This window comes from Pseudonaja textilis, chromosome 2 (genome assembly GCF_049901715.1).
Source record: "Pseudonaja textilis isolate UNSWEBS1 chromosome 2, rPseTex1.2, whole genome shotgun sequence".
NCBI classification, from domain to species: Eukaryota; Metazoa; Chordata; class Lepidosauria; order Squamata; family Elapidae; genus Pseudonaja; species Pseudonaja textilis.
This window is the reverse complement of record NC_141991.1, coordinates 605,577-629,667: the sequence shown is the minus strand read 5'-3', so window position 1 is coordinate 629,667 and position 24,091 is coordinate 605,577. Positions and strand designations below refer to the sequence as shown.

General features: G+C 42.9%; 1 protein-coding gene across 14 annotated transcripts in view; it reads left to right on the top strand.

The window, feature by feature from the left end:
• TNXB (tenascin XB) overlaps window positions 1-24,091 on the top strand; it is a 131,524-nt gene that overhangs the window by 43,683 nt on the left and 63,750 nt on the right. For 6 of the 14 annotated variants that reach the window (XM_087923275.1, XM_087923277.1, XM_087923274.1 and 3 more), the window contains 21 exons: window positions 1,461-1,790; window positions 3,778-4,059; window positions 6,128-6,415; window positions 7,093-7,404; window positions 8,597-8,893; window positions 9,837-10,136; window positions 10,373-10,669; window positions 12,204-12,500; window positions 12,673-12,969; window positions 13,533-13,817; window positions 13,960-14,256; window positions 14,441-14,725; window positions 15,936-16,232; window positions 18,137-18,433; window positions 19,321-19,605; window positions 19,791-20,081; window positions 20,360-20,656; window positions 20,887-21,183; window positions 21,481-21,777; window positions 22,498-22,794; window positions 23,576-23,872. In XM_087923275.1, coding sequence (XP_087779401.1) covers window positions 1,461-1,790; window positions 3,778-4,059; window positions 6,128-6,415; window positions 7,093-7,404; window positions 8,597-8,893; window positions 9,837-10,136; window positions 10,373-10,669; window positions 12,204-12,500; window positions 12,673-12,969; window positions 13,533-13,817; window positions 13,960-14,256; window positions 14,441-14,725; window positions 15,936-16,232; window positions 18,137-18,433; window positions 19,321-19,605; window positions 19,791-20,081; window positions 20,360-20,656; window positions 20,887-21,183; window positions 21,481-21,777; window positions 22,498-22,794; window positions 23,576-23,872 — 6,222 coding nt within the window. The remainder of the gene's footprint in view (window positions 1-1,460; window positions 1,791-3,777; window positions 4,060-6,127; window positions 6,416-7,092; window positions 7,405-8,596; window positions 8,894-9,836; window positions 10,137-10,372; window positions 10,670-12,203; window positions 12,501-12,672; window positions 12,970-13,532; window positions 13,818-13,959; window positions 14,257-14,440; window positions 14,726-15,935; window positions 16,233-18,136; window positions 18,434-19,320; window positions 19,606-19,790; window positions 20,082-20,359; window positions 20,657-20,886; window positions 21,184-21,480; window positions 21,778-22,497; window positions 22,795-23,575; window positions 23,873-24,091) is intronic. The other 8 variants (XM_087923270.1, XM_087923272.1, XM_087923273.1 and 5 more) reach the window with 8 other exon arrangements.

Sequence of the window (24,091 nt, the reverse complement as noted above, 5' to 3'; positions counted from 1 at the left end):
GGAAGGATAAAAACACGAAAGCTAAATAACAGATTCAGTTTCTACCTTCAAAATAATTCATGGATTAATTTAATTTTTTTTTAATCTTTTAAAATTAATTTCACTGTCCACATATTCCCTATAATTGGTTCTGCTGAATACAAATATTTTAGAGAATGCATAAATTATTGATTTTGGCATCTTTTTTACTGTCATAATGACTCGATATTTTGCCATAAGATGTTTTATACAGCTTAGTTCCTTAGCATGACTATTTATATGGAAGACTTGAAACAGAACCACTCTCTGCTCAAAATTATACACATGTAGTTATGTGTAATTCTACAACATTAACTGCAGAAAACACTCAATTATGAAATTAAGTTTATTTTGAGAGAGAACATTTGAAGCTTTTCGGTAATTAACAATTGAGCTTCGGAAATGCAGAAATCAACATTTTTGTGATTTTTTTTCTTTCATTTAATATAAGTTTAGAAGCATTTTTTATCAAATTTAGAGAAACCAAACATCTCACTCACAGAGTGACTCTGGGTTAGAGTTCTAGAGATTTCCCATGACTGATTCCCGTGTAATAAACTGTCACATTTCAAAGGCACAGAGATTCAAACTGCAATCAAAAGACACATATATATTCAGAGAGAGAGAGAGAGAGAGAGAGAGAGAGAGAGAGATACAGGTGGTTTTTGACATACAACCATTCCTTTTGTGACTGTTTGGAAGTTACAATAGCACCGAAAAAAGTGACTTATGGCCATTTTTCATATGTAACATTGCAGCCTCCCATGATCATGTGATCAAAATTTGGTTGCTTGGCAACTGCCGTGTATTTATGACGGTTGCAGTGTTCCCGGGGGTCATATGACCACCTTTTGCAACCTCCTGACAAGCAAAGTCAATGGGAATTGATTCACTCAACAACCATGTTACTAACTTGAGAACTGAGATGATTCATTTAACAGATAACAGATAATCAGAGTTGGAAGGGACCTTGTAGGTCATCTAGTCCAACCCACTGCCCAAGCAGGAGACCCTACACCATTTCTAACAGATGGGAGTCCAGTCTCTTCTTGAAGGTTTCAAGTGATAGCACTCTGCATTAATAACTGTGGTAAAAATGGAGTCATAAAATGAGGCAAAACTCAAGTCACCTGACTAGTCAAGTTAAGTATGTTGTCTAGATATGATATTTGCATCAATTCCTCACATTTAAAATTACAAAAATATAGAATAGAAAATGATTAGAATAGAATAGAAAATGAATAGAATAGAACAGAACAGAACATAATAAAGTTCTAAGGTGAATACTTAGATAGTTTTAAGTTCTGACTCCCGTGTTATCCCTGTAAAATCTGCAAAGTAGAAAAATATGCTAGCCAGACTATCTAAGGGAGAAAATTGATGAAACTTAAAAACTAAACAAAAAAATCTGGTTCCCTCACCTCAAATCTCTTTTCCTTCAGCTCCAAGTTCACCAACAAATGACAAGATCCAAACCATTGCCACACCCACCTCAACACCTGAAGCTCCACTGGAGAACCTGCAAGTGACTGAAATCTCTCCAAACCATCTCCGTGTGACATGGTCAGCCCCGCCTGGTTTCTTCCAAAAGTTTTACGTCTACTATAGGGACCCCAAATCTGGGGCACCTCCCAAAAAAATCAGCATTCCGGGGACAGAGAGAAGTGTTGACTTAATGGATTTGCAGCTTGGTACAGAGTATGAAGTAGAGTTACATGGAGAGAGACCTGGTGGAAGCTACAGCGCTCCCTTCTCGACCAAAATGATTATAGGTACCCTCACTATATTCCTTGACTTCGTCAAATTCTAACTGGCATCTTGATTTTTGTTCTCTTCCAGATTTCCTTTTTCTAGCGAAGAAGTTGGTAGAATGTATCTTTCTGACGTGATGAAGGACATTGTCTGACCCAGTGACCATTGAGTTTCATCTGCGTCCTGAGGCATTCTGTGTCATTGCTAATGATTATGACACAAAGCCAAATCAAGTAGTGCAGTGTCATTCAATCAATCCATCAGAATAGAACTGTAAAGAACCTTGGAGGTCTTCTATCATCTCCCTGCTCAAACAGGAGACGCTATCATTTCAGATAGATGGCTGTCCAGTCTTTTCTTTAAAAACCCTCTGTGTTTTTAAGTATCTCTCAACCTTAACAACTTTAAGATGGGGGGACTTCAATTACAGGTAGTCCTTGTTTACTGACTGCCTCATTTCAAATACTGGTAGTCCTTGTTGTGGAGCGGCGGTAATAACCTGAGGTAAAACTCGGAGCGAACTTCAACTGGAACTTTATTACAAGAATAAAGGGTTGCCACGGCTGCCGTACTAACAAGGCAGTCAACTGGCAGCAACAGCTGATGCCGTTTGACAGCTCCTTTTATAGCCAGCTGTCAAACGGCATCAGCCAATAGGAACGGTCCGTGTTCCCGCTAGAAACATGGACCAGAGTGAAGACTGCAGGTTAGTCCATCACAAACGCTACAGTCCTTGTTTACCGACTGCCTCATTTAGCAACTGTGCAAAATAGTGATAGTATTTTTTTTAAAAAAAAACCATAGCTTTGCAACCAGTTTTGGGAGTTGAAGTTCACTGATCTTAAAGTGGCCAAGATTGAAAAACGCTGAACTGGTTGTAACTGAAAAGGGCTTCCAAAGAAAATGATCAGAGAGAAGCAACTTAGAACTAAGGAGAAATTTCCTGACAATTAGAATATTATTAATTATTAATTAGAATATAATTAAAAAATAACCATTGGAACAACTTGCCTCCAGAAGTTGTAAATGCTCCAACGCTGGAAGTTTTTAAGAAGAGATAGGATAACTATGTAGGGTTTCCTAAGCAGGCTGTTTGACTCTGTTATTCTATTCTAGTTGCTCTATTTGCAGGATTCAGATTTGTGGATAACATTGCTGAAATAGCCCAAACACAACACCTTCATACAAGACAGACAGCTATCATGCTTCAAAACATGATAGACATCATTAAGGCACTATATTTGTTCATCTAAAAACCCCTCTTTTTGATAATGCTGAAGCAGTGCAATTTTTGAGCAAGTCCAATGAAATAGATTAATTACTGCTACTGCTACAATTATGGTTATACATTTTTGGGGTCACTAACATAATTACTTCGTAGATTATTTCACTGACATTCCTCCCTCACACAATGTGCATCGTATTTCGTGATGATGCTGTATATTTGTATATTATAATAATATATTTGCAAAGTGTATTTAAACTGTATGGTGATCTTTTTCCTGCCCAATGGTCTCCACAGCATAGCTTGCAATTCTCCATTTTTGCATGAGTTTTCCAAGTTCATTGGTTGATTGTTCTGAGATTCAACTTGGAAATAAGGAGAAATTTTCTGACAGCGAGAACAATCAACCAATGAAACAGCTTTGCCTTCAGAAGTTGTGGGAGCTTCATCACTGGAGGCTTTCAAGAAGAGTTTGGACTGCCATTTGTCAGACATGATGTAAGGTCTCCTGCTTGGGTGGAGGGTTGGACTAGATGACCTACAAGGTCCCTTCCAACTCTTTTAATCTAATCTAATCTGACTTTCTAAGACTTGTTCTGATCTTAAGGCATTGTCTTTCTTTCAGCATTGCTCACTTATTTATTTCTTATATTGATTTGCAACATTTATACCTCCTCCCTCTCCAAGCATTCTGGGAGTTTGCATCTATTATTATGATGATGATAAGAATCAGGTAGCACACATTTAATTTTTTCCCCTGTCTTTTTTTTTTTTTTTCATAGACTCCAGCAGCACAGAAAAAATTCCTGCCACTTTTAAAGACATTTCTGCCACTGTCACCAGCAATTCTGCCCACTTGTCCTGGACGGTCTCCTCTGGGGACTTCGATTCCTTTTTGATTCAATATAAGGATGATGAGGGCAAACTCCAAGAGCTGCTCACTGAGGGAGATTCCCATGAAATCACTATTCCCAACCTGGCTCCTTCCCACAGATACACAATAGATCTCTATGGCATCTCCAACCAGGAACGCCTGGGTCCTGCCTCTATAACTTTCGTCACAGGTCAGTGGAATGGTTAAGGGAGCCGTAGAATTTCCCTGCAAGACATGTGTGACTTTCCTTCCCTACCCACTTGCTTTCTCCCAAGGATAATGCTTGAGTTCAGCTTCTCTCAGAACCAGTCTCCATAGTAGAATAGAATAGAATAGAATAGAATGTAGAGTAGAGTAGAGTAGAGTAGAGTAGAGTAGAGTAGAGGAAGAAGTAGAAGTAGAAGTAGAAGTAGAGTTAGAATTCTTTTATTGGCCAAGTATGATTGGACACACAAGGAATTTGTCTTGGTGCAAATACTCTTCAGTGTACATAAAAGAAAAGACACATTCGTCAAGAGTCAAGAATCATAAGGTACAACACTTAATGATAGTCATAGGGTACAACAAGCAATCAAATCATACTAGGAAACAGTCCATAAAAATCTTAAGGATACAAGCGACAAAGTTACAGTCATACAGTCACAAGTGGGAGGGGATGGGTGAAAAGGAGTGATGAGAAGATTAATAGTAATAGTAGTGCAGACTTTGTAAATAGTTTGACAGTGTTGCGGGAATTATTTGTTTATCATAGTGATGGTGTTCAGGGAAAAACTGTCCTTGTGTCTAGTTGTTCTGGTGTGCAGTGCTCTATAGCATCGTTTTGAGGGTAGGAGTTGAAACAGTTTATGTCTGGGATGTGAGGGGTCTGTAAATATTTTCATAGCCCTCTTTTTAACTCGAGCAGTAGAATAGGATAGGATAGGATAGGATAGGATAGGATAGGATAGAATTCTTTATTGGCCAAGTGTGATTGGACACACAAGGAATTTGTCTTGGTGCAAATGCTCTCAGTGTAATAAAAGAAAAGATACATTCATCAAGAGTCAAGAATCATAAGGTACAACATTTAATAAGTCATAAAGTACAATAAACAATCAAATCATACTAGGAAACAGTCAATAAAAATCATTAGGATACAAGCAGCAAGGTTATAGACATACAGTCATTAGTGGGAGGAGATGGGTGAAAGGAAGGATAGGAGGATTAATAGTAATAGCAATGCAGACTTAGTAAATAGTTTGATAGTGTTGAGGGAATTATTTGTTAAGCAGAGTGATGGTGTTTGGGAAAAACTGTTCTTGTGTCTGGTTATTCTGGTGTGCAGTACTCTATAGCGTCGTTATAGCATAGTAAGTGTATATTTGCATCTTGACCAAAATTTAAAGAGCCAACTCTACAGATCGAGTTGGTGGCGAATGACAAAAGGGAAACGTTGTGAAAAAGAAATGTGTTTCCCAAGAGATGGATGCACAAATGGATGTTTATGTGGAGGAAAAAGACAGACTGGGGAAATACCCATTCTAAAAGTCAGCACTATGATGTGTGCATTAAAATATGCTTTCCCATGACATTCTTTGCACAGAGGGATGTGGAAAAGTTATTTATTTTATTTGCAATTTGCCATTGCAAATGAACACAGATTTTTATGAATTGTTAAATATTTATTTATGTTAAATATTTATGTTTTTATATTGATTTATTCAATTTCTATAGCCATATATCTCAGTCAATGACTCTGGGCAGTTTAAGAATTCCAGAAATATAAAACGATATAAAAACATCCAAAAGAAATAAACACAGCAGCTGAGATACTTGGCTAGTTAATAATAAAATCAGGAAACAAGGCCCTTAACTAATGGTGGGATTGAAATTTTTTTACTACCGGTTCTGTGGGCGTGGCTTGTGGGCGTGGCAAGGGAAGGATACTGTAAAATCTCCTGTTGGAGGTGGGATTTGCCGGTTCTCCGAACTACTCAAAATTTCCACTACCGGTTCTCCAGAACTGGTCAGAACCTGCTGAATACCACCTCTGCTCTTAACACATTTTGAGCCCTATGCTTGGGAATACAGCCAAATATAATCCATTAAAGAAGTAGCTCACCAATATATTGCTTTATTATTATAAATTTGTACAATTTATCGTACAAATCCACACACAGCTAAACCTAGGACTGCAGACTTAGAAACATAACCGGTGTCTTGAAAGATGGACAGGAGCTAGAGATCTCAAAGAGGGCAACTATCTTTTTCCCCCACAGGACCACAGGAGGATGTGTCCATCCACAAAACTGTCCTCAGGGATCTGGCTGTATCAGAGGTGACCAGCAGCTCTGCCCATCTTACATGGAGAGTCCCTTCAGGCAGATTTGATTCCTTTTTGCTCCAGTATCGAGACTCAGAAGGCTACGATCAAACCTTGCGTATGGATGGAGATTCCCGCGAAATCATTATTCCCAATTTGGTTCCCTTCCAAAGATACAGATTCAATCTCTATGGCATTTTGGGAACACAGCGCCTTGGACCTCTCTTTGTAGATGCTGTGACAGGTCAGCAATACCATGAGCCTGCCAGCTATCTTTCCTTCAATCATAAGAAGCTCATCTTCCTTCTCTTTTAATCTATATCTATATCTATTTATCTCTATCTCTATCTCTATCTATTTGTTTTCATAGATTTTCACGGTTACAGGTATGCAGGTCTTGGTGTGTTCGGGTCTTTTCCCATGTAATACGGGAAAAGACCTGAACATGCCAAGACTTGCACATCTATATCTCTCTATCATCTTATCTATCTACCTATCTACCTATCTACCTATCTACCTATCTATCTATCTCTATCTATCTATCTATCTATCTATCTATCTATCTATCTATCTATCTATCTATCTATCTATCTCTATCTATTTATCTATCTATCTGTCTATCTATCTATCTATCTATCTCTATCTATCTATCTATCTATCTATCTATCTATCTATCTATCTAGGAATGTATTTCCTAATGTTTTCTTGTCATCTTGCAGCACATATTGACTTTGTACAAAAGATAAATAAGTGAAAGTTAACTTATTAATTGAACTATTATGAAAATGCAAAGAATATGCATAGAAAGAGTACAGGTTTATGTCCAGTATTTTGGGGGAAAGGCTTACTGCAAGTTGCAAGGGAAAGCAACCCTAGTGAGGAATGGTGCTGACAACTCTTTTTATTCTCTGTCCCCTACAGCTGCAGTTCAGAAACCAAAAAAAGAGAAACCAGATGAGACCATAGGGATTAAGCCCAGCCTGGGGGAGTTCTCAGTCCTGGATGTCACAAGCGATACTATCCGTCTTTATTGGACCGTCCCCACTGGGAGCTTTGACTCCTTCCTCATCCAGTACAAGGATGCAGATGGTCAACCCCAAGCACTGCCTGTGGAAGGAGGCTCCAATGAAGTCACAGTGACTAACTTGGTTCCTTCTCGTAGATACAAGTTCAACCTCTATGGAGTCTCCGGGCGCAAACGCTCCAGCCCCCTCTCCACTGATGCCACCACAGGTCAGCTTCAAGGATTGTGAGATTTTCAGAGATTGTACCTTCAGTTCAGCATGATTGGTTTCCTTATCAAACAGTGTTGTTGCTGCAATAGTTGCCTAACACTTCAGTGTCTTGTTTCATACTAGCTCTTGCAAATTGGATCTTTTGTTAACATTGTGCTGGATTTTAGTTGTTTTGCCTGGCCCCTTTGGAATATTCCTTCCCATTTTCAACTGCTCTTTATCCATCTGGTGGACACCAAACTAATGCAACTCTTGAAGAGCAATATACATCAGTTTTTTTTTTGCAGTAGATCAAGAGAGGATTCTCTTGGCAGGATGGTAGCCAGTTCATAGGTCTGAATATTTCCCATTTTTTAAAGTCTTGATAGAGTCCAAGATTGGGGATGAAGCCAAGTACAATAGGGTCATTCTGAACATAAAGAAGTCAAGTGTCATATTAGCAACCTCTTGATATGATCTCAAAATTAACAATAATAGATCAGCATCAAATTATACAGAAATATTTTCCAAACACAATACTTAGTTAATATTTAATACCACAAAGATTATTGTAACTTTTTCCTTCCATTTCTCTCTTTTAGCCCCAATTCCAAATATTGAGATTGCAGTTCCTATCCAATCCAGCCAGGGGACTTCTCGGTCCTTGATGCCACAAGTGATTTGGTCCATCTCTGTTGGACCATCCACACTGGGAGCTTTGACTCCTTTGTGGTTCAGTACAAAGATGCAAATGGCCAACTCCAAGCCCTTCTTGACTCCTGACAAATGTATCTTTTCTTTTATGTACACTGAGAGCATATGCACCGAGACAAATTCCTTGTGTGTCCAATCACACTTGGCCAATAAAGAATTCTAACTATCTATCTAACTGCCTGTGGAGGAAATTTCCAAGGAAGTCATTGTAACTAACCTGGCTCCTTCCCACAGTTAGAGGTTCAACCTCTATGGAGGTTCAACCTCTATGGAGTCTCTGGACAAAAACTCTCCACCTCCACCCTTGCCTCTACTTATCCCACCAACAAGCCACCTTCAGGAGTCATTGTGCTGAGATTTTTCAGCTTTTGTAACTTTGTATTAACGTTCCTACTTTCTTTATTAAGTAGCATGGTTATTGAATGTTTCAACTCCTGGGTTGTATCTCCAACAGTCAGACATTCTAATCAAGCTTTTCTTCCATATTCCTCTTTAAGCTCAAATCACAGAGCCTGAGAAGCCAGGTTCTTCCCAATCCAGCCTGGGAGAACTGTCAGTGCTTGATGCCACAAGCGATTCTGTCCGACTCCATTGGACTGTTTCTACAGGGAGCTTTGATTCCTTCCTGATCCAGTACAAAGATGCAGATGGCCAGCCCCAAGCATTGCCTGTGGAGGGAGACTCCCAGGAAGTCACGGTGACTAACTTGGTTCCTTCACGCAGATACAAATTCAATCTCTATGGAGTCTCAGGGCGCAAACGCTCCAGCCCTATCTCTACTTTTGCCGCAACAGGTCAGTTTCAGGAAATTCTCTGTCTACGACATTTTAAAATTGTATTAGTATCATTGATTTCCTTCCCATATAGCCGTGATGGCGAACCTATGGCTGGGAGAAAACGTTCTAGGCCTCTTGCCACGGAAGCCACCACAGGTCGGCTTCAGGTTTTAGCATGGCTTTGCACTTTTCAGACAGTATTCTTTCATAGTAATATTCTTGATTTCTTTAACAGGTAACCTTTCTTAACCATTTCAGTTTTTGGGTTGCCTCTCTAACACCTGTTCTGACCAAGACTTCCTGAGACATTAACAAACACACATTAGTCTGAAAAAGCTTTTGTTTTATTTCAATGGCTGTGAATTATAGTCATCCACAGCCCGTAATGAGTCTCAAACAGTTCGGAAATAGTCCCACAGAAATCTGCCAAAGTCCTTCGGGATAAATCTGATAAGCAGGCACCTTTATCTTGAAATGCTGCCAACTAAATTGCTAATTAATTGTACAAGGCCAAATGAAGCACAAATTCAACACACAGCTTCAGGTTTCAAACTGACCAGTATGAACAAAGTTGCTTCCTGCAACGATTCATATCCCTTTGCTCCTCCTTTATGTCTTATGGGAGGGCCAATCACCTCCAAGCCTTACAAGTCGCCCCTTTTGTCTTAACTGTTCTTGCCTTCTGGCAGCTCTGCACATGTGCACACTGGGAACAGGCCCCCCGTGTTCCTCTAACTCACTGCTGTTAAATTCTGGAGGCTCCAGAATCAGCACATAACCCCCAGATGGACCTGGCCCCATCTCTGTATCGGATACAGAACCCTTGTCTGAGTCCCTACCCAGACTCCCAGACTGGCCCATGTTCCTCCCCACTGTCGGAGTCTGCTGCCATCTCCATAGACTGCCGGCAGACCACAACAACACAGTGAAATTATAACTAAGCCTTTTCTTTCTGTTTTAGTCCCCTTTACAGAGACAGAGACAGAGCCAATTCCTGTTCAACCCAGCCTGGGGGAGTTTTCAGTCTTGGATGTCACAAGTGATACTGTCCGACTCTTTTGGACTGTCTCCACTGGGAGCTTTGACTCTTTCCTGATCCAGTACAAGGATGCAGATGGCCAACCTCAAGCTTTGCAAGTTGAGGAAAGCTCCCGTGAAGTTACTGTGACCAACCTGGCTCCTTCTCGTAGATACAAGTTCAACCTGTATGGAGTCTTTGGGCGCAAACGCTCCAGCCCCCTCTCCACAAATGCCATCACAGGTCAGCTTGAGGATTCAGCATGGCTGAGCACTTTTCAGATATTATTCTTCCAAATTTAATATTCTTGATTTCCTTAATAAGTTACCCTTTTACTGATTGTCTATGGAGCTTCTCAGTCATCCAGGTCATGATTGTCCCAAATGTTATCCTTTTTACTAATTGTTCCAGCTCTTGGGTTGCATCTCTAGGACCAGGGACATTATAACTGAGCCTTTTCTTTCTTTTCCTCGTTTTAGTTCCCTTGGCAGATTCAAAGGAACCAGTTCCTATCCAACCCAGCCTGGGGGAGCTCTCAGTTTTTGATGTCACAAGTAATTCTGTCCGACTCTATTGGACCATCCCCACCGGGAGTTTTGACTCCTTCCTGATCCAGTACAATGATGCGGATGGCCAACCCCAAGCGTTGCCCATAGATGGAGGCTCCAATCAAGTCACAGTAGCCAACCTGGCTCCTTCCCACAGATACAAGTTCAACCTCTATGGAATCTCTGGGCACAAACGCTCCAACCCCCTCTCCATTGATGCCACCACAGGTCAGCTTGATAAGTTAGTGTGGCTGAAGTCTTGTTGAGGATTCCTTTTTTTGTATGTATGAACTACCAATAATCAGACTGATCAGTTTTCATAGCCACAAAGCACCGGAAACTTGCACCAGTGATTGTGAATTTTTTTTGCATCTCCCTTCAGTATCTTTGGGGGGGAAGAGAGATTGATTTAATTACAAATTAATTACAAAAAAAATGTAAACCATACATTCTTTTCAGCCATTCAGAAATTAATAATAACATTTTAAAAAGTTATTTTCTAGTTTATCTGTTTTCTATAAGCTTTTTATTTTCTTTAAACTCCAATTTCATTATTATTTTCATATTTTTCTCTTCTGTATCTCCAATATGTTTATTTCTCCCTTTGATAAATTTGTTGTTTTAGTCACTATACAGGTATTTGGAACCTAGTTTTCGATCATTAAATAATGTGGTAGTAAGGCATAATGTCAATGACCATACCGACTTACGACACTAGTAACAATCCCAGTTGCAGCTGTTAGGTGAATCCTACATAATCACTATGTCCCATGTCACCAATTGCCATTGAAGACCAATTTGCTGCTTTCCCCTTTGACTTTGCTTGTCTGAAGCCAGCAGTAAATATCACAAATAGTGATAGCACGTCTATAGGATGCTGCAATGTCATAATTGTGAGCTGATTGCTGTGTATTCAAATTGTGATCCCATGACGCGGGGACAATGTGACAGCGCAACTATGAGGCCCCATCATGAGTCCCCTCATTCAGCATTATGTTAACTTCAAAAGGTTGCTTGAACAAGCGGAGGTTAAGTAAGGACTACTTGTATGACTCTGTTGGCACTCACAGTTATCCTCCTTTTTGCAGAGTTTGATTTGTTTTTTTTAAATCTTTTTTATTTGTTTTCTATTCTTCTTCAGTCCAATACTTGGCTTTTACTTTTACTCTTTTTTGCCTGTCAGTTCCTGGCAGGGCTTGTGGATGCTTTTCCTCTTTTGAAAATTTACTGCATCTGAGGGAAATGGCTTGAAGAACTTTTCCCTCACTCCAGTTCTGAGGAAAGGAAATAAATGCCTTTTTCTCCCCATTTTCTCATTATTTTTGACTCCTGTCAGTCCTCATCAGAGTAATCTATCTTTCGGATTGCCTCTTTAATATTTCTTTTGGTCTTTGGCTTCGCTTATTCAGCCTCTTATCATGAGGCCTGAGGCAGCAGAGCTCCCCGGCAACCATTTTGTTTCCCTTCCTTCTCCCCTCCTTCCCTAAACTGCTATTTCGCTGAAAACTCTGAAAACTTTGATTGGCCGCTCAGTTGCTATGACAATGGAGGCAGGCTGAGAGGGGAGTGGAAGGAAGGCATACAGGTGCTTTTAAACTATGCAGGAAGTCCTTCCACAGGGAAGTTCAGATACTATTATTTTCTATTCTTTGTCTAGATTTCCTTAAAGAGCAACCATTTTTACTGATTATTCCATCTCCTAGATAGCATTCCAAGACCAGGAAAATGTAATTAAGTCTTTTATTTATTTTCTCTGTTTTAGCCCACATTACAGATACAGAGGAGCCAATTCCTGTGCAACCCAGCCTAGGGGAGTTTTCCATCCTTGATGTCACAACTGATTCTGTCCGACTCCATTGGACTGTCCCCACTGGGAGATTTGACTCCTTCCTGATCCAGTACAAGGATGCTGATGGCCAACCTCAAGCGTTACCTGTGGAGGGAGACTCCCGTGAAGTCACGGTGACCAACCTGGTTCCTTCTCGTAGATACAAGTTCAACCTCTATGGAGTCTCTGGGCGCAAACGCTCCAGCCCCTTGTCCACCGATGCCACCACAGGTCAGTTTCAGGATTTAGCATGGCTGGAGGCCCTTCAGATATTATTCCTCCATGCTAATGTTCTTGTTTTCCTTAACAAGAACTTTTTTTATTGGTTGTTCCAGCTTTTGGGTGGCATCTCGAAGATCAGGGAAATTCTAACTAAGCCTTTTCATTCATTTCCCTGTTTTAGCCCGCCTTACACATTCAGAGGAGACATATCCTGTGCAACCCAGCCTGGGGGAGTTCTCAGCCCTTGACATCACAAGCGATTCTGTTCGACTCCATTGGACTGTCCCCACTGGGAGATTTGACTCCTTCCTGATACAATATAATGACGCAGGCGGCCAACCCCAAACAATGCCTGTGGAGGGAGGCTTCAATGAAGTCACGGTGACCAACCTGGCTCCTTCGCAGAGATACAAGTTCAATCTCTATGGAATTTCTGGGCGCAAACGCTCCAGCCCCCTCTCCACTGATGCCACCACAGGTCAGCTTCAGAAGACATTCTGCCTGGAAGGTTTTAAGATATTGTAACTGATCGGAATGGAGGGTTGCTGGAACGCTGACATTAGGATCATTCCTAATTTTCTTAACAAATAGCATATTTGCTATTTGCATCTGCAAAATCAATGCATTTGTAACTGATCCTTCCTTCCTTCCTCCCTCCCTCCCTCTCTCTGTGCCTCCTTTCTTTCTTTCTTTCTTTCTTTCTTTCTTTCTTTCTTTCTTTCTTTCTTTCTTTCTTTCTTTCTTTCTTTCTTTTTTCTTTCCTTCTTTTTTCTTTCCTTCTTTCCTTCTGTCTTTCTTCCCTTCCTCCCTCCCTCCCTCCCTCCCGTCTTTCTTTCTTTCTTTCTTTTTCTTTCTTTCTTTCTTTCTTTCTTTCTTTCTTTCTTTCTTTCTTTCTTTCTTTCTTTCTTTCTTTCTTTCTTTCTTTCTTTCTTTCTTTCCTTCCTTCCTTCCTTCCTTCCTTCCTTCCTTCCTTCCTTCCTTCCTTCCTTCCTTCTCTCTCTCTCTCTCTTTCTTTCTTTCTTTCTTCTCCGCACATTATAGACTCAAAGGAGGCAATTCCTGTCCAACCAAGCCTAGGAGACTTCACAGTCCTTGATGTCACAAGCAATTCTGTCCGCCTCCATTGGACCGTTCCCACTGGGACCTATGACTCCTTCCTGATCCTATATAAGGATGCAGACGGCCGATCCCAAATGTTGCCTGTGGAGGGAGACTCCCGTGAAGTCACAGTGACCAACCTGGTTCCTTCCCGCAGATACAAGTTCAACCTCTATGGAGTCTTTGGGCACAAACGCTCCAGCCCCCTCTCCACTGATGCCACCACAGGTCAGCTTCAGGATTTAGCTTAGTTGGGGATTTGATTTTGGTAATATAGCAACCATTATTATTGACTATTCCAGCTTTTGCATGGCATCTCCACGATCAGTGAAATTACAAGTAAGCATTTTCTTTATTTTCCATGTTTTAGCTCACCCTGGAAACTCAGAAGAGCCAATTCCTGTCCAACCCAGCCTTGGAGAATTCTCAGTCCTTGATGTCACGAGTGATTCTGTCCGTCTCCATTGGACTGTCCCCACCGGGAACTTTGATTCTTTCCTGATCCAGTACAAGGATGCAGATGGCCAACCCCAAGTGTTGCCTGTGGAAGGAGGCTCCAATGAAGTCACCGTGTCCAATCTGGTTCCTTCACGCAGATATAAATTCAACCTCTATGGCATCTCTGGGCACAAACGCTCGAGCCCTCTCTCCACAGATGCCACCACAGGTCAGCTTCAGATGACCTTCTACCTGGGAAATGTTAAGATAGTCTAACATCATATTAACATTCCTGATTTCCTTTACAAATCGCTAAGTTGCTGAACATTAGAACTCCTGGACTGCATCTACAACATCAGTGTAATTTTAACTAAACCTTTCCTTTCCTTCCTCCCTCCCCTTCCACATTACAGTTTCAAAGGAGGCTATTGATGTCCAGCCCAGCCTAGGAGAATTCTCAGTCCTGGATGTCACAAGCAATTCTGTCCATCTCCATTGGACCGTTCCCACCGGGAGCTTTGACTCTTTCCTTGTCCAGTACAAGGATGCGGATGGCCAACCCCAAGCATTGCCTGTGGAGGGAGGCTCCAATGAACTCACGGTGACCAACCTGGTTCCTTCTCGCAAATACAAGTTCAACCTCTATGGAGTCTCTGGGCGTAAACGCTCCAGGCCCCTCTCCACGGAAGCCACCACAGGTCAGCTTCATCATACAATGTGATAGGGGTGTCAACTCATAAAACATTTCTATGCCTGTTTTATAGTTGCCATGAACAGAAGGGGGAGGGGGCAGAAAGAAATTTGAAAGAGCAGTGCAACAGTTTGGAACCAAAAGTGCATTCCACTCTTATCTTGCAAAGATTATAACTAAGCTACCAAAATTTCTGCAGCGCAAATCTCTAATTGGAGAACCTGATTGATGGCTCTTGGCTTATGATCGTGTTTCATTGGAGAATGTCATGCCCCTGTTGGAATCTGATTCTGAGGGGGAGGTCGGACAGCTGACAGGGAGTGGGAGTGTGGCTCCGGTGGCTGTAGAGGAAACTGAGGAAGGGTATAGTCTGGCTGGGCATTCAGAGGAAGACCCAGGCCCACCCACTCTGCATCCTAGGAGGGTATGCAGAGAGAAATGGATAAGGGAGCAATGTGGGTTACGGGGGAGAAAAAGGCCCTGATTCCCTTCATTAGCTGCAGCTGGGGAAGCAGGATAAAGAAGGTGTTCACACACAGAACCTTGCTGGAAGCAAAACATGCATTATCTTTGTTTGTCAAGTCCTATCTGGGGTCTGGCGTCCTCCTACTGTGTGTGTCTCGTTATCTTTTCAGTTCTACAATTCCTTATTCTGCACTGTCTCATTAATTGCTGCAGTGTGGTTTGTGTTGGTTTTTATTTATAATTTATATGTACTTTTGGTTCAGACTAAATTTCTTCCCTTTAAAAACTGTTGTTGGGAGAATGTTTTCTCCAGCCGTAACTGGACATTGGAGGCCAAGTTGGAGGAATTAAAGGGACTTTACCAACTTTTGTGACTTTGTTGCTTTCGTGCCACGCCCTGGGTCAGCACAGAGAATATGAATTACGATACACCCAGAGGAGTGGGGGAAAACCAGGGTCAAGGGTGACAGTGAATTACATGTCTCAGAATCGGCTTTATACAGGGCATGCCGACATGTTCGCTCCTAATAAATCCTTTGAAGTTTTTGAAGCTTGGATCGAGGCTCATGATTTAATTAGGGCAACTGCCGGAATCCTGACAGGGGGTTCTTCAGATGTTACTCTTCCATATTAACATATTGCTGACTTCCTCAACAAGAGATCTCTTTACTGATTGTTCCAGTTCTTAAGTGATACCTTTAAGAGCAGAGAAATTATAACTAAACCTTTTCCCCCTTTTTCCTCCATTTTAGCCCACCTTACCCATTCAGGGGAGACCACTTCTATCCAACCCAGCCTGGGGGAGTTCTCGGTCCTGGATTTCACAAGCGATTCTGTCCGTCTCTATTGGACTGTCCCCACTGGGAGCTTTGACTCCTTCCTCATCCAGTACAAGGATGCAGATGGTCAACCCCAAGCATTGCCTGTGGAGGGAGCCTTCCGTGACATCACAGTGACCAACCTGGCTCCTTCCCGCAGATACAAGTTCAACCTCTATGGAGTCTCTGAGCATAAACGCTCCATCCCTCTCTCTACTGAGGCCACCACAGGTCAGCTTCGGGAGTCGACTTAGCCTTTCAGAAATTGCAGGCTCATTTTCACATTCTTTTCCCTCAGTTGGCAGCATCGATCTGCGAGATGGTTCCCCTGTTTTGCAGCTCCTTGTTTCATATTCCCACTGTGAAACTTTCTTCATACATTTAGTGATTTTTTTCCTTTCCTGTTTGACCTTTGCTTTTCTTCGCTTTGTTGTTTTGCGCCTGATTTTATAGCCGTGATTTTGAGAAGTCACACAATCAGCTTGTGACTGAATGATCCATTTCTTTCCTATGATGCACCAGAGCAATGAGGAGGATTCTTTTTCCAATCAAATTATCAAGCTCTAAGTGCATATTAGAGTTACATGTCCAAAAGTCTTTAGCCATTAATCTCTCTCTCTCTCTCTCTCTCTCTCTCTCTCTCTCTCATGTCTGTTTGTCTGCCTGCTTCCCTCCATATCTGTCTGTCTACCAGTCTATCTATCTTACTTCTTGCTGCTCCAATTGCAATCTATTTCCACTGGGGAACACTTTTCAACCTTGAGTTCATTGAGTTGTTTTTGTTACTGTTGCAAAAATAGGAGGAGCAGGGATATTAGGTATGCCACCTTGAGTTGTTTACAAAAATGATAAAGGCAGGATATAAATAAAATAAACATTCCCATTCTTCTATACTAGACCAAAGGTCTCCAAACTTAACAACTTTAAGACTTGTGGACTTCAACTCCCAGAATTCCTCAGCAAGTATGAGGAATTCTGGGAGTTGAGGTCCACAAATCTTAAAAGCAGGGGTGGGATGCTACCGGTTCTGCCCGGCTCTGTAGAACCGGTAGCTCTAAAGAGCAACCGACACAGAACCAGTTCTGTGTCTGCTGCTGTTTGGCCCACTCACCCACGCTGGCTCTTACCTGACCTTTATTTCCTGCTTTTTCAACCTCAGCTGCTTTGCGCGGCACAGCTGAGGTTGAAAAAGCAGGGGAAAAAAAGGCTTTCCAAAAGCTGCGCACAGCACTTTTCAGCTGTCCGGGTGGCACAGCTAAATATTTTTTTTACATGCGCGCGCAGCAAAATGTAGTCACTGAATCGATAGTAACACCAGTTGAATCCCACCACTGAGTTTGTTAACCTGGAAACAATGAGTTTATCTCCTGCTATTGTGGGAATGAAATGGCTTTTTATTTCATCTGTGTGAGAGTATCAGATGGTAGTTCCCTCTTCAAGTATAAACTGTTGAGTCCCTTGTAGACTTTCTTACAGAGAAGGGAGATTGAGAGACCGAATGCTAGTCACTTTGTTTTGTATTGGAACTTAAGTTCAGCTTGATTCCTTTTTCAAAGTTTTGCCTGTGATCTTTGAAAAAAATTAGGTGACCACGTAGAAAAATTCATTGTGCTGAATTCCAGACTAGCAGATTTAGATTTTTTTTGTGTTGTTCGTCTTTCAATTTTGGAACTTGTATGAACTGGGACTTTCCATCCAACTATATTTATTCTTATACCTATATCTTGTAAGCGATTGACAAATCAAATCAAATGTAAATATGCTCACGGTTAAGCCAAGAGTTTTAAGTTGCCAAAAATACACCCCAAAATTGGATCCTGCTTATCAGTGAATGGCCCTTTCCATGAGGAATATACAGTAATACTTTTTAAGGTATCCTGTATATCCATTTATGAATGGTCAGTAAGCAAGAACTGCCTGTATTACTTTTCACCCAAGTAAGCTCAGAAGAAAGGCAGGATTTATTCCCGATAAAAATTTACCCTGGAAAATTTTAAAGTCCTTCACCTTCAAAAGTTTCTTCTTCCCCGAATTATATTTTATTTTGTGTTTTGAAGTGTTTAGAAAATTCAGAACTATAAAAAGGAAGCATCACTGCTGCTTCCACCATTTACCACGTTTCTCCCATGTTTTAGCTCACTTTGCAGGCTCAGAGAATGCAACTCCTCCTCAACCCAGCCTAGGAGAGTTCTCAGTCCGTGATGTCACGAGTGATTCTGTCCGTCTCCATTGGACCGTTCCCACCGGGAGCTTTGACTCTTTCCTAGTCCAGTACAAGGATGCAGATGGTCAACCCCAAGCGTTGCCTGTGGAGGGAGGCTCCACTGAAGTCACCGTGTCCAACCTGGTTCCTTCACGCAGATACAAATTCAACCTCTATGGCATCTCTGGGCGTAAACGCACTGGTCCGCTCTCTACTGATGCCACCACAGGTCAGCTTCAGGAGACATTCTGCTGGGGGGATCTTAAGATATTGTAACATTATATTAACTGCTTTACTGCTTTTGTTAAGAAATAACATATTTGCGGAATGTTTCAACTGCTGGCTAGCATATCCCAGGGGCCCCCAACCTGTGGGCCACGACCTATTGGCCATCGGGTGGCATGAGTACCCTGTTTCTCCAACAATACGGCCTCCCCCAATAGGAGATCCCAGCATATTTTATAGGCATGAAATGAAATTAAGCCCCTCCCCCCAAATTAAGGCCTATATTAAAACATGTGAAATGAGGGGAAATGGTGGGGGGATTTGCCGTTAGTAAGTACTTTTGTTGCATACCCAGATATGGTGCTGCCTGCGTTGACCCTGATACGAACTGCCCCACCAACGCTGAGGTCAACATCCAAGACATCGCTGCCCGCCCGAAGATGCAAGGGGGGGGAATTAAGTCACCCCTGAAAAGACAGCCTAGCCATTTTTTCGGGGCTCAAAAAAAAAATAAGACCCGGCCTTATTATATGAGAAACATGGTAGTTGGCCGGTGCATGTGTGTGTGTGTACGCAAGCACAGCCTTAGACATGCAAGCATCGTGGGTGTTGCCAGCTGCTCTCACACGAGCATTACTGTGAGGGTCGTTGGCATTCTGGTCCACACTCACACGGGCACTCATAGCCCATTCACGCACTCGCAGCCCCACTCACGTGAGCAATGGGTTTTCACATCCATGCGTGCGCCTATCCCTCCCACAAAACCATCCCCTCTTTCACCCAACTCTGACGGCCGATCCGGAAAGGTTGGGGAACTCTGGAATATCCAACGTCAAGACTAATATAAATATGACTTTTCTTCCATTTTTCCCATTTTAACCCACCTTACAGATTCAGAGCAGCCAATTCCTGTCCAACCCAGCCTGGGGGAGTTCTCAGTTGTGGATGTCACAACGGATTCTGTCCATCTCCATTGGACGGTCCCCACTGGGAGATTTGACTCTTTCTTAGTCCAGTACAAGGACGCAGATGGCCAACCCCAAGCGTTGCCTGTGGAGGGAGGCTCCAATGAAATTACGGTGACCAACCTGGTTCCTTCTCGCAGATACAAATTCAACCTCTATGGAGTCTCTGGACGCAAGCGATCCAGCCCTCTCTCCACCGATGCCACCACAGGTCAGTTTCAAGAGTCCGAGTGGCCGGGATTTTTCAGCTCTTATATCTCCATATTAACATCCTATACCTTGACATCAACATTCCTTCACAAGCAGCATTTTATTGAATCTTTTAGCTCTGAGGTTACATCATCAACAGCCAGGCATTAGAACTAAACATTTTTCTTTTCCATTTCCCTCTTTCAGCTCAGATCCCAGAAGAGCCAATTCCTGTCCAACCCAGCCTAGGGGAATTTTCCATCCTTGATGTCAAGACTGATTCTGTCCGTCTCTATTGGACTGTCTCCACTGGGACATTTGACTCCTTCCTGATCCAGTACAAGGGTGCAGATGGCCAACCTCAAGTGTTACCTGTGGAGGGAGGCTCCCGTGAAGTTACTGTGACCAACCTGGTTCCTTCCCGCAGATACAAGTTCAACCTCTATGGGGTCTCCGGGGGCAAACGCTCCAGCCCCCTATCCACCGATGCTACCACAGGTCAGTTTCAGGATTTAACATGGCTGGAGGCCCTTCAGATATTATTCCTCTATGTGAGGGGTCCCCAAACTTGGCAATTTTAAAACTTGTGGACTTCAACTGGAGAATTCTGGGAGTTGAAGTCCACAAGCCTTAAAGTTGTCATGTTTGGAGACCACTGCTCTATGTTAATGTTCTTGATTTCTTTAACAAGAAATTTTTGTATTGATTGTTCCAGCTTTGGGTGGCATCTGAAATATCAGGGAAATTCTAACTTTTCATTCTTTTTCCTGTTTTAGCCCACCATATACATTCAGAGGAGACCAATCCTGTCCAACCCAGCCTGGGGGAGTTCTCAGCCCTTGACATCACAAGCGATTCTGTCCGACTCTATTGGACTGTCCCCACTGGGAGCTTTGACTCTTTCCTGATCCAGTACAAGGATGCAGATGGCCAACCTCAAGCTTTGCCAGTTGAGCGAGGCCTCCATGAAGTCACGGTGACCAACCTGGCTCCTTCTCGTAGATACAAATTTAACCTGTATGGAATCTTTGGGCGCAAACGCTCCAGCCCCCTCTCCACTGATGCCACCACAGGTTAGCTTCAGTATTTAGCATGGCTGAACAATGATATTATTCTTCCAAATTAACATTCTTGATTCCCTTAACAAGTTACCTTTTTACTGATTGTCTATGGAGATTCTCAGTCATTCAGGTCATGGTTGTCCCAAATGTGGACTATTTTACTGATTGTTCCAACTCTTAGGTCACATTTCCAAGACCAGGGACGTTATAACTGAGCCTTTTCTTTCTGTTCCCTATTTTAGTTCCCTTGGTAGATGCTAAGGAATCACTTCCTATCCAACCCAGCCTGGGGGAGCTCTCAGTTGTTGATGTCACAAGCAATTCTGTCCGTCTCTTTTGGACCGTCCCCACCGGGAACTTTGACTCCTTCCTAGTTCAGTACAAGGATGCAGATGGTCAACCCCAAGCGTTACCTGTGGAGGGAGGCTCCAATGAAGTCACAGTGACCAACCTGGCTCCTTCCCGCAGATACAAGTTCAATCTCTATGGAATCTCTGGGCGCAAGCGCTCCAGCCCTCTCTCTATCGATGCCACCACAGGTGAGCTTCAATGATTTAGCAGAGGGGTGTCAAACTGTCGGCCAATATGCATGCCCTATGAATACCACACACATCCCATGCATGCACAGCAGAGACCCGAAGTCGAGCTGGCCAGCAGGAGGCACACATGCATGCGCAGTGGAGCTGAGTCGGAGCGACGGCATGCATGTGCAGAGAAAGCTCTGCGTGCCACCTATGGCACACGTGCCATAAGTTCGCCAGCATGGACCTAGATTAAACTCCAACATCAATGAACTGTGAGTGAGCCTTTTCTTTCTCTCTCTCTCTCTGTTTTAGCCCACCCTACCAACACAGGGGAATCAATTCCTGTCCAACCCAGCCTAGGGGAGTTCTCGGTCCTGGATGTCACAAGCGATTCTGTCCGACTCCATTGGACTGTCCCCACTGGGAACTTTGACTCCTTCCTGATCCAGTACAAGGACGCAGATGGCCAACCCCAAGCGTTGCCTGTGGAGGGAGCCTTCCGTGACATCACAGTGACCGACCTGGTTCCTTCTCGCAGATACAAATTTAACCTCTATGGAGTTTTGGGGCGCAAACGCTCCAGCCCGCTCTCTACCAATGCCACCACAGGTCAGCCTCTGGATTTGGAAACATTTCAAATACTTTAACTCTGTATTAATTTTCTGGGTTTCCTTAACAAGGAACAATTTTGAATGAAAGTTGCAGCTTATGGATTTCATATCGAACATCAAAGCTCTTAATTCCAATGTTCAGAAATCTTTAATGACCCCTTGACTTTAATTTTCAAATTTAATTACCTTGATGCCAAAAAGGGTTTTTCCGATTTCCATCTGCTATTTCCATACAGAAGGAGAGTGAGAAAATAAACTTTCCCTTTTAACTTTCTTCTACCGCTTTTTATGATCTTCTTGGCAACAATGTATCTTTCATGAAATCAAGTTTCCAGGGTGTTTAGATGTTATTTATTATCCCAGTTCAGCCAGTAACTTTCACTTCAAACTTCCTTCTGCACAATTCTTATCCAGCTGAAGGCTTCTTTGTGGTGGCCATTGCTGACTGCAGCTCCACCGCCTTCGGAGAAGGGAGTTAAACTGGCTGAGGAGGGGGGTTGTGATTCTCCCGGACCCCTGCCTGGCTCTCCCCTATCTTCAGCTACCCCTACAGGGTAACTATAGCCTCCAAATTCAACTGGATTGGGGGCACTCCAGCAGCGAGCGCGGCAGAAACCTCGCACGATCGCGGATTCCTGCCGCCGCCGAAGCCTTGCAAACCGGAAGTCGAACATCAAACCTCTTATAACTAACCCTTTTTAAAATTTCTCTCCTTTAGCCCACATTAGAGACTCAGGGGAGCCAATTCCCATCCAGCCCAGCCTGGGGGAGTTCTCAGTCCTGGATGTCACAAGTGATTCTGTCCGACTCCATTGGACGGTCCCCACTGGGAGGTTTGACTCCTTCCTGATCCAATACAAGGATACAGATGGTCAACCCCAAGCGTTGCCTGTGGAAGGAGGCTCCACTGAAGTCACGGTGACCAACCTGGCTCCTTCCCGCAGATACAAGTTCACCCTCTATGGAGTCTCTGGGCGCAAACGCTCCAGCCCTCTCTCCACCGATACCACCACAGGTCAGCTTCAGGATATGGCATGGCGGGAGGGGGGAGTTTTCCAATGATATTATTTCATAAGGGCCGCGATGGCGCAGTGGTTGGAATGCAGTACTGCAGGCTACTTCTGCTGCCTGTCAGGGCTCCAACAAATCCACCCTCATTCAAATCAAAAGTCTCTAACCGCTTTTCAGAAAAAGTAAATTGGTTTAGTAGAAATTGCCATGTTGGTGCATGGCTGGGTGCAGCCGATACTAAATCACATCATACATTTCCCCTCTGACCCTGGTCTTCCCCCCATCCCCTGGATGTGACCTCTCCAATGGGACACATCCGTCTCCAAGAGTCATCCATGATGCTCTCTAATAACCTTCTTATGCTCCGACAACTTTGGGCTACCAAGGTGATTATCTAGGCATTTCAAGAATGCCTTGTTTCCCCCCACTCCCTTTTTCTAGCAGCTAAAAAAACCCAAAGGAGTATCTTTTTAGTTGACCCTACCTGCCGGCTGCCTGCAATTTGGCATTTCGAATCTCACCAGGCTGAAAGCTGACTCAGCCTTCCATCCTTCTGAGGTTGGCAAAATGAGGACCCAGATTTTGGAGGGCAATAGGCTGACTCTGTAAACTGCTTAGACAGGGCTTGTAAAAGCACTGTGAAGTGGTACATAAGTCTAAATGCTATCGCTTATACTATTGCTATATTACTATTCGTGGTTTTCTTAACCAGTGAAGTTTGGATGTTGTCTCAAAAACCCGGGCAATGATAAATCAGTCTTTACTTTTATTTCCTTATTTTTTAGCCCGCCTTACAGACTCAGAGGAGGCAATTCCTGTCCAACCCAAACTAGGAGAATTCTCAGTCCTGGATGTTACAAGTGATTCTGTCCGACTCCATTGGACTGTCCCCATTGGGTACTTTGACTCCTTCCTGGTTCAGTACAAGGATGCAGATGGTCAACCCCAAGCATTACCTGTGGAGAGAGGCTTCAAGGAAGTCACAGTGACCAACCTGGCTCCTTCTCACAGATACAAGTTCAACCTCTATGGAGTTTTTGGGCACAAACGCTCCAGCCCACTCTCTACCGATGCCACCACAGGTCAGCCTCAGGATTTGGAACATTTCAAATATTTTTACAGTTAGGCATCCAGAAATTATCCACGGTAATCAGTCACTCCGAGACAATATAATCTCCAGCTGATTTATTAGGAACAGCTCTGGCACTTCGCAGGCATTTCCAAAAGTGAAAGTCATGTTCGCGTGTTACACAAAATCCACCTTCTCTCCTCCCACTTCTACACTTCATTAATCACGAGAA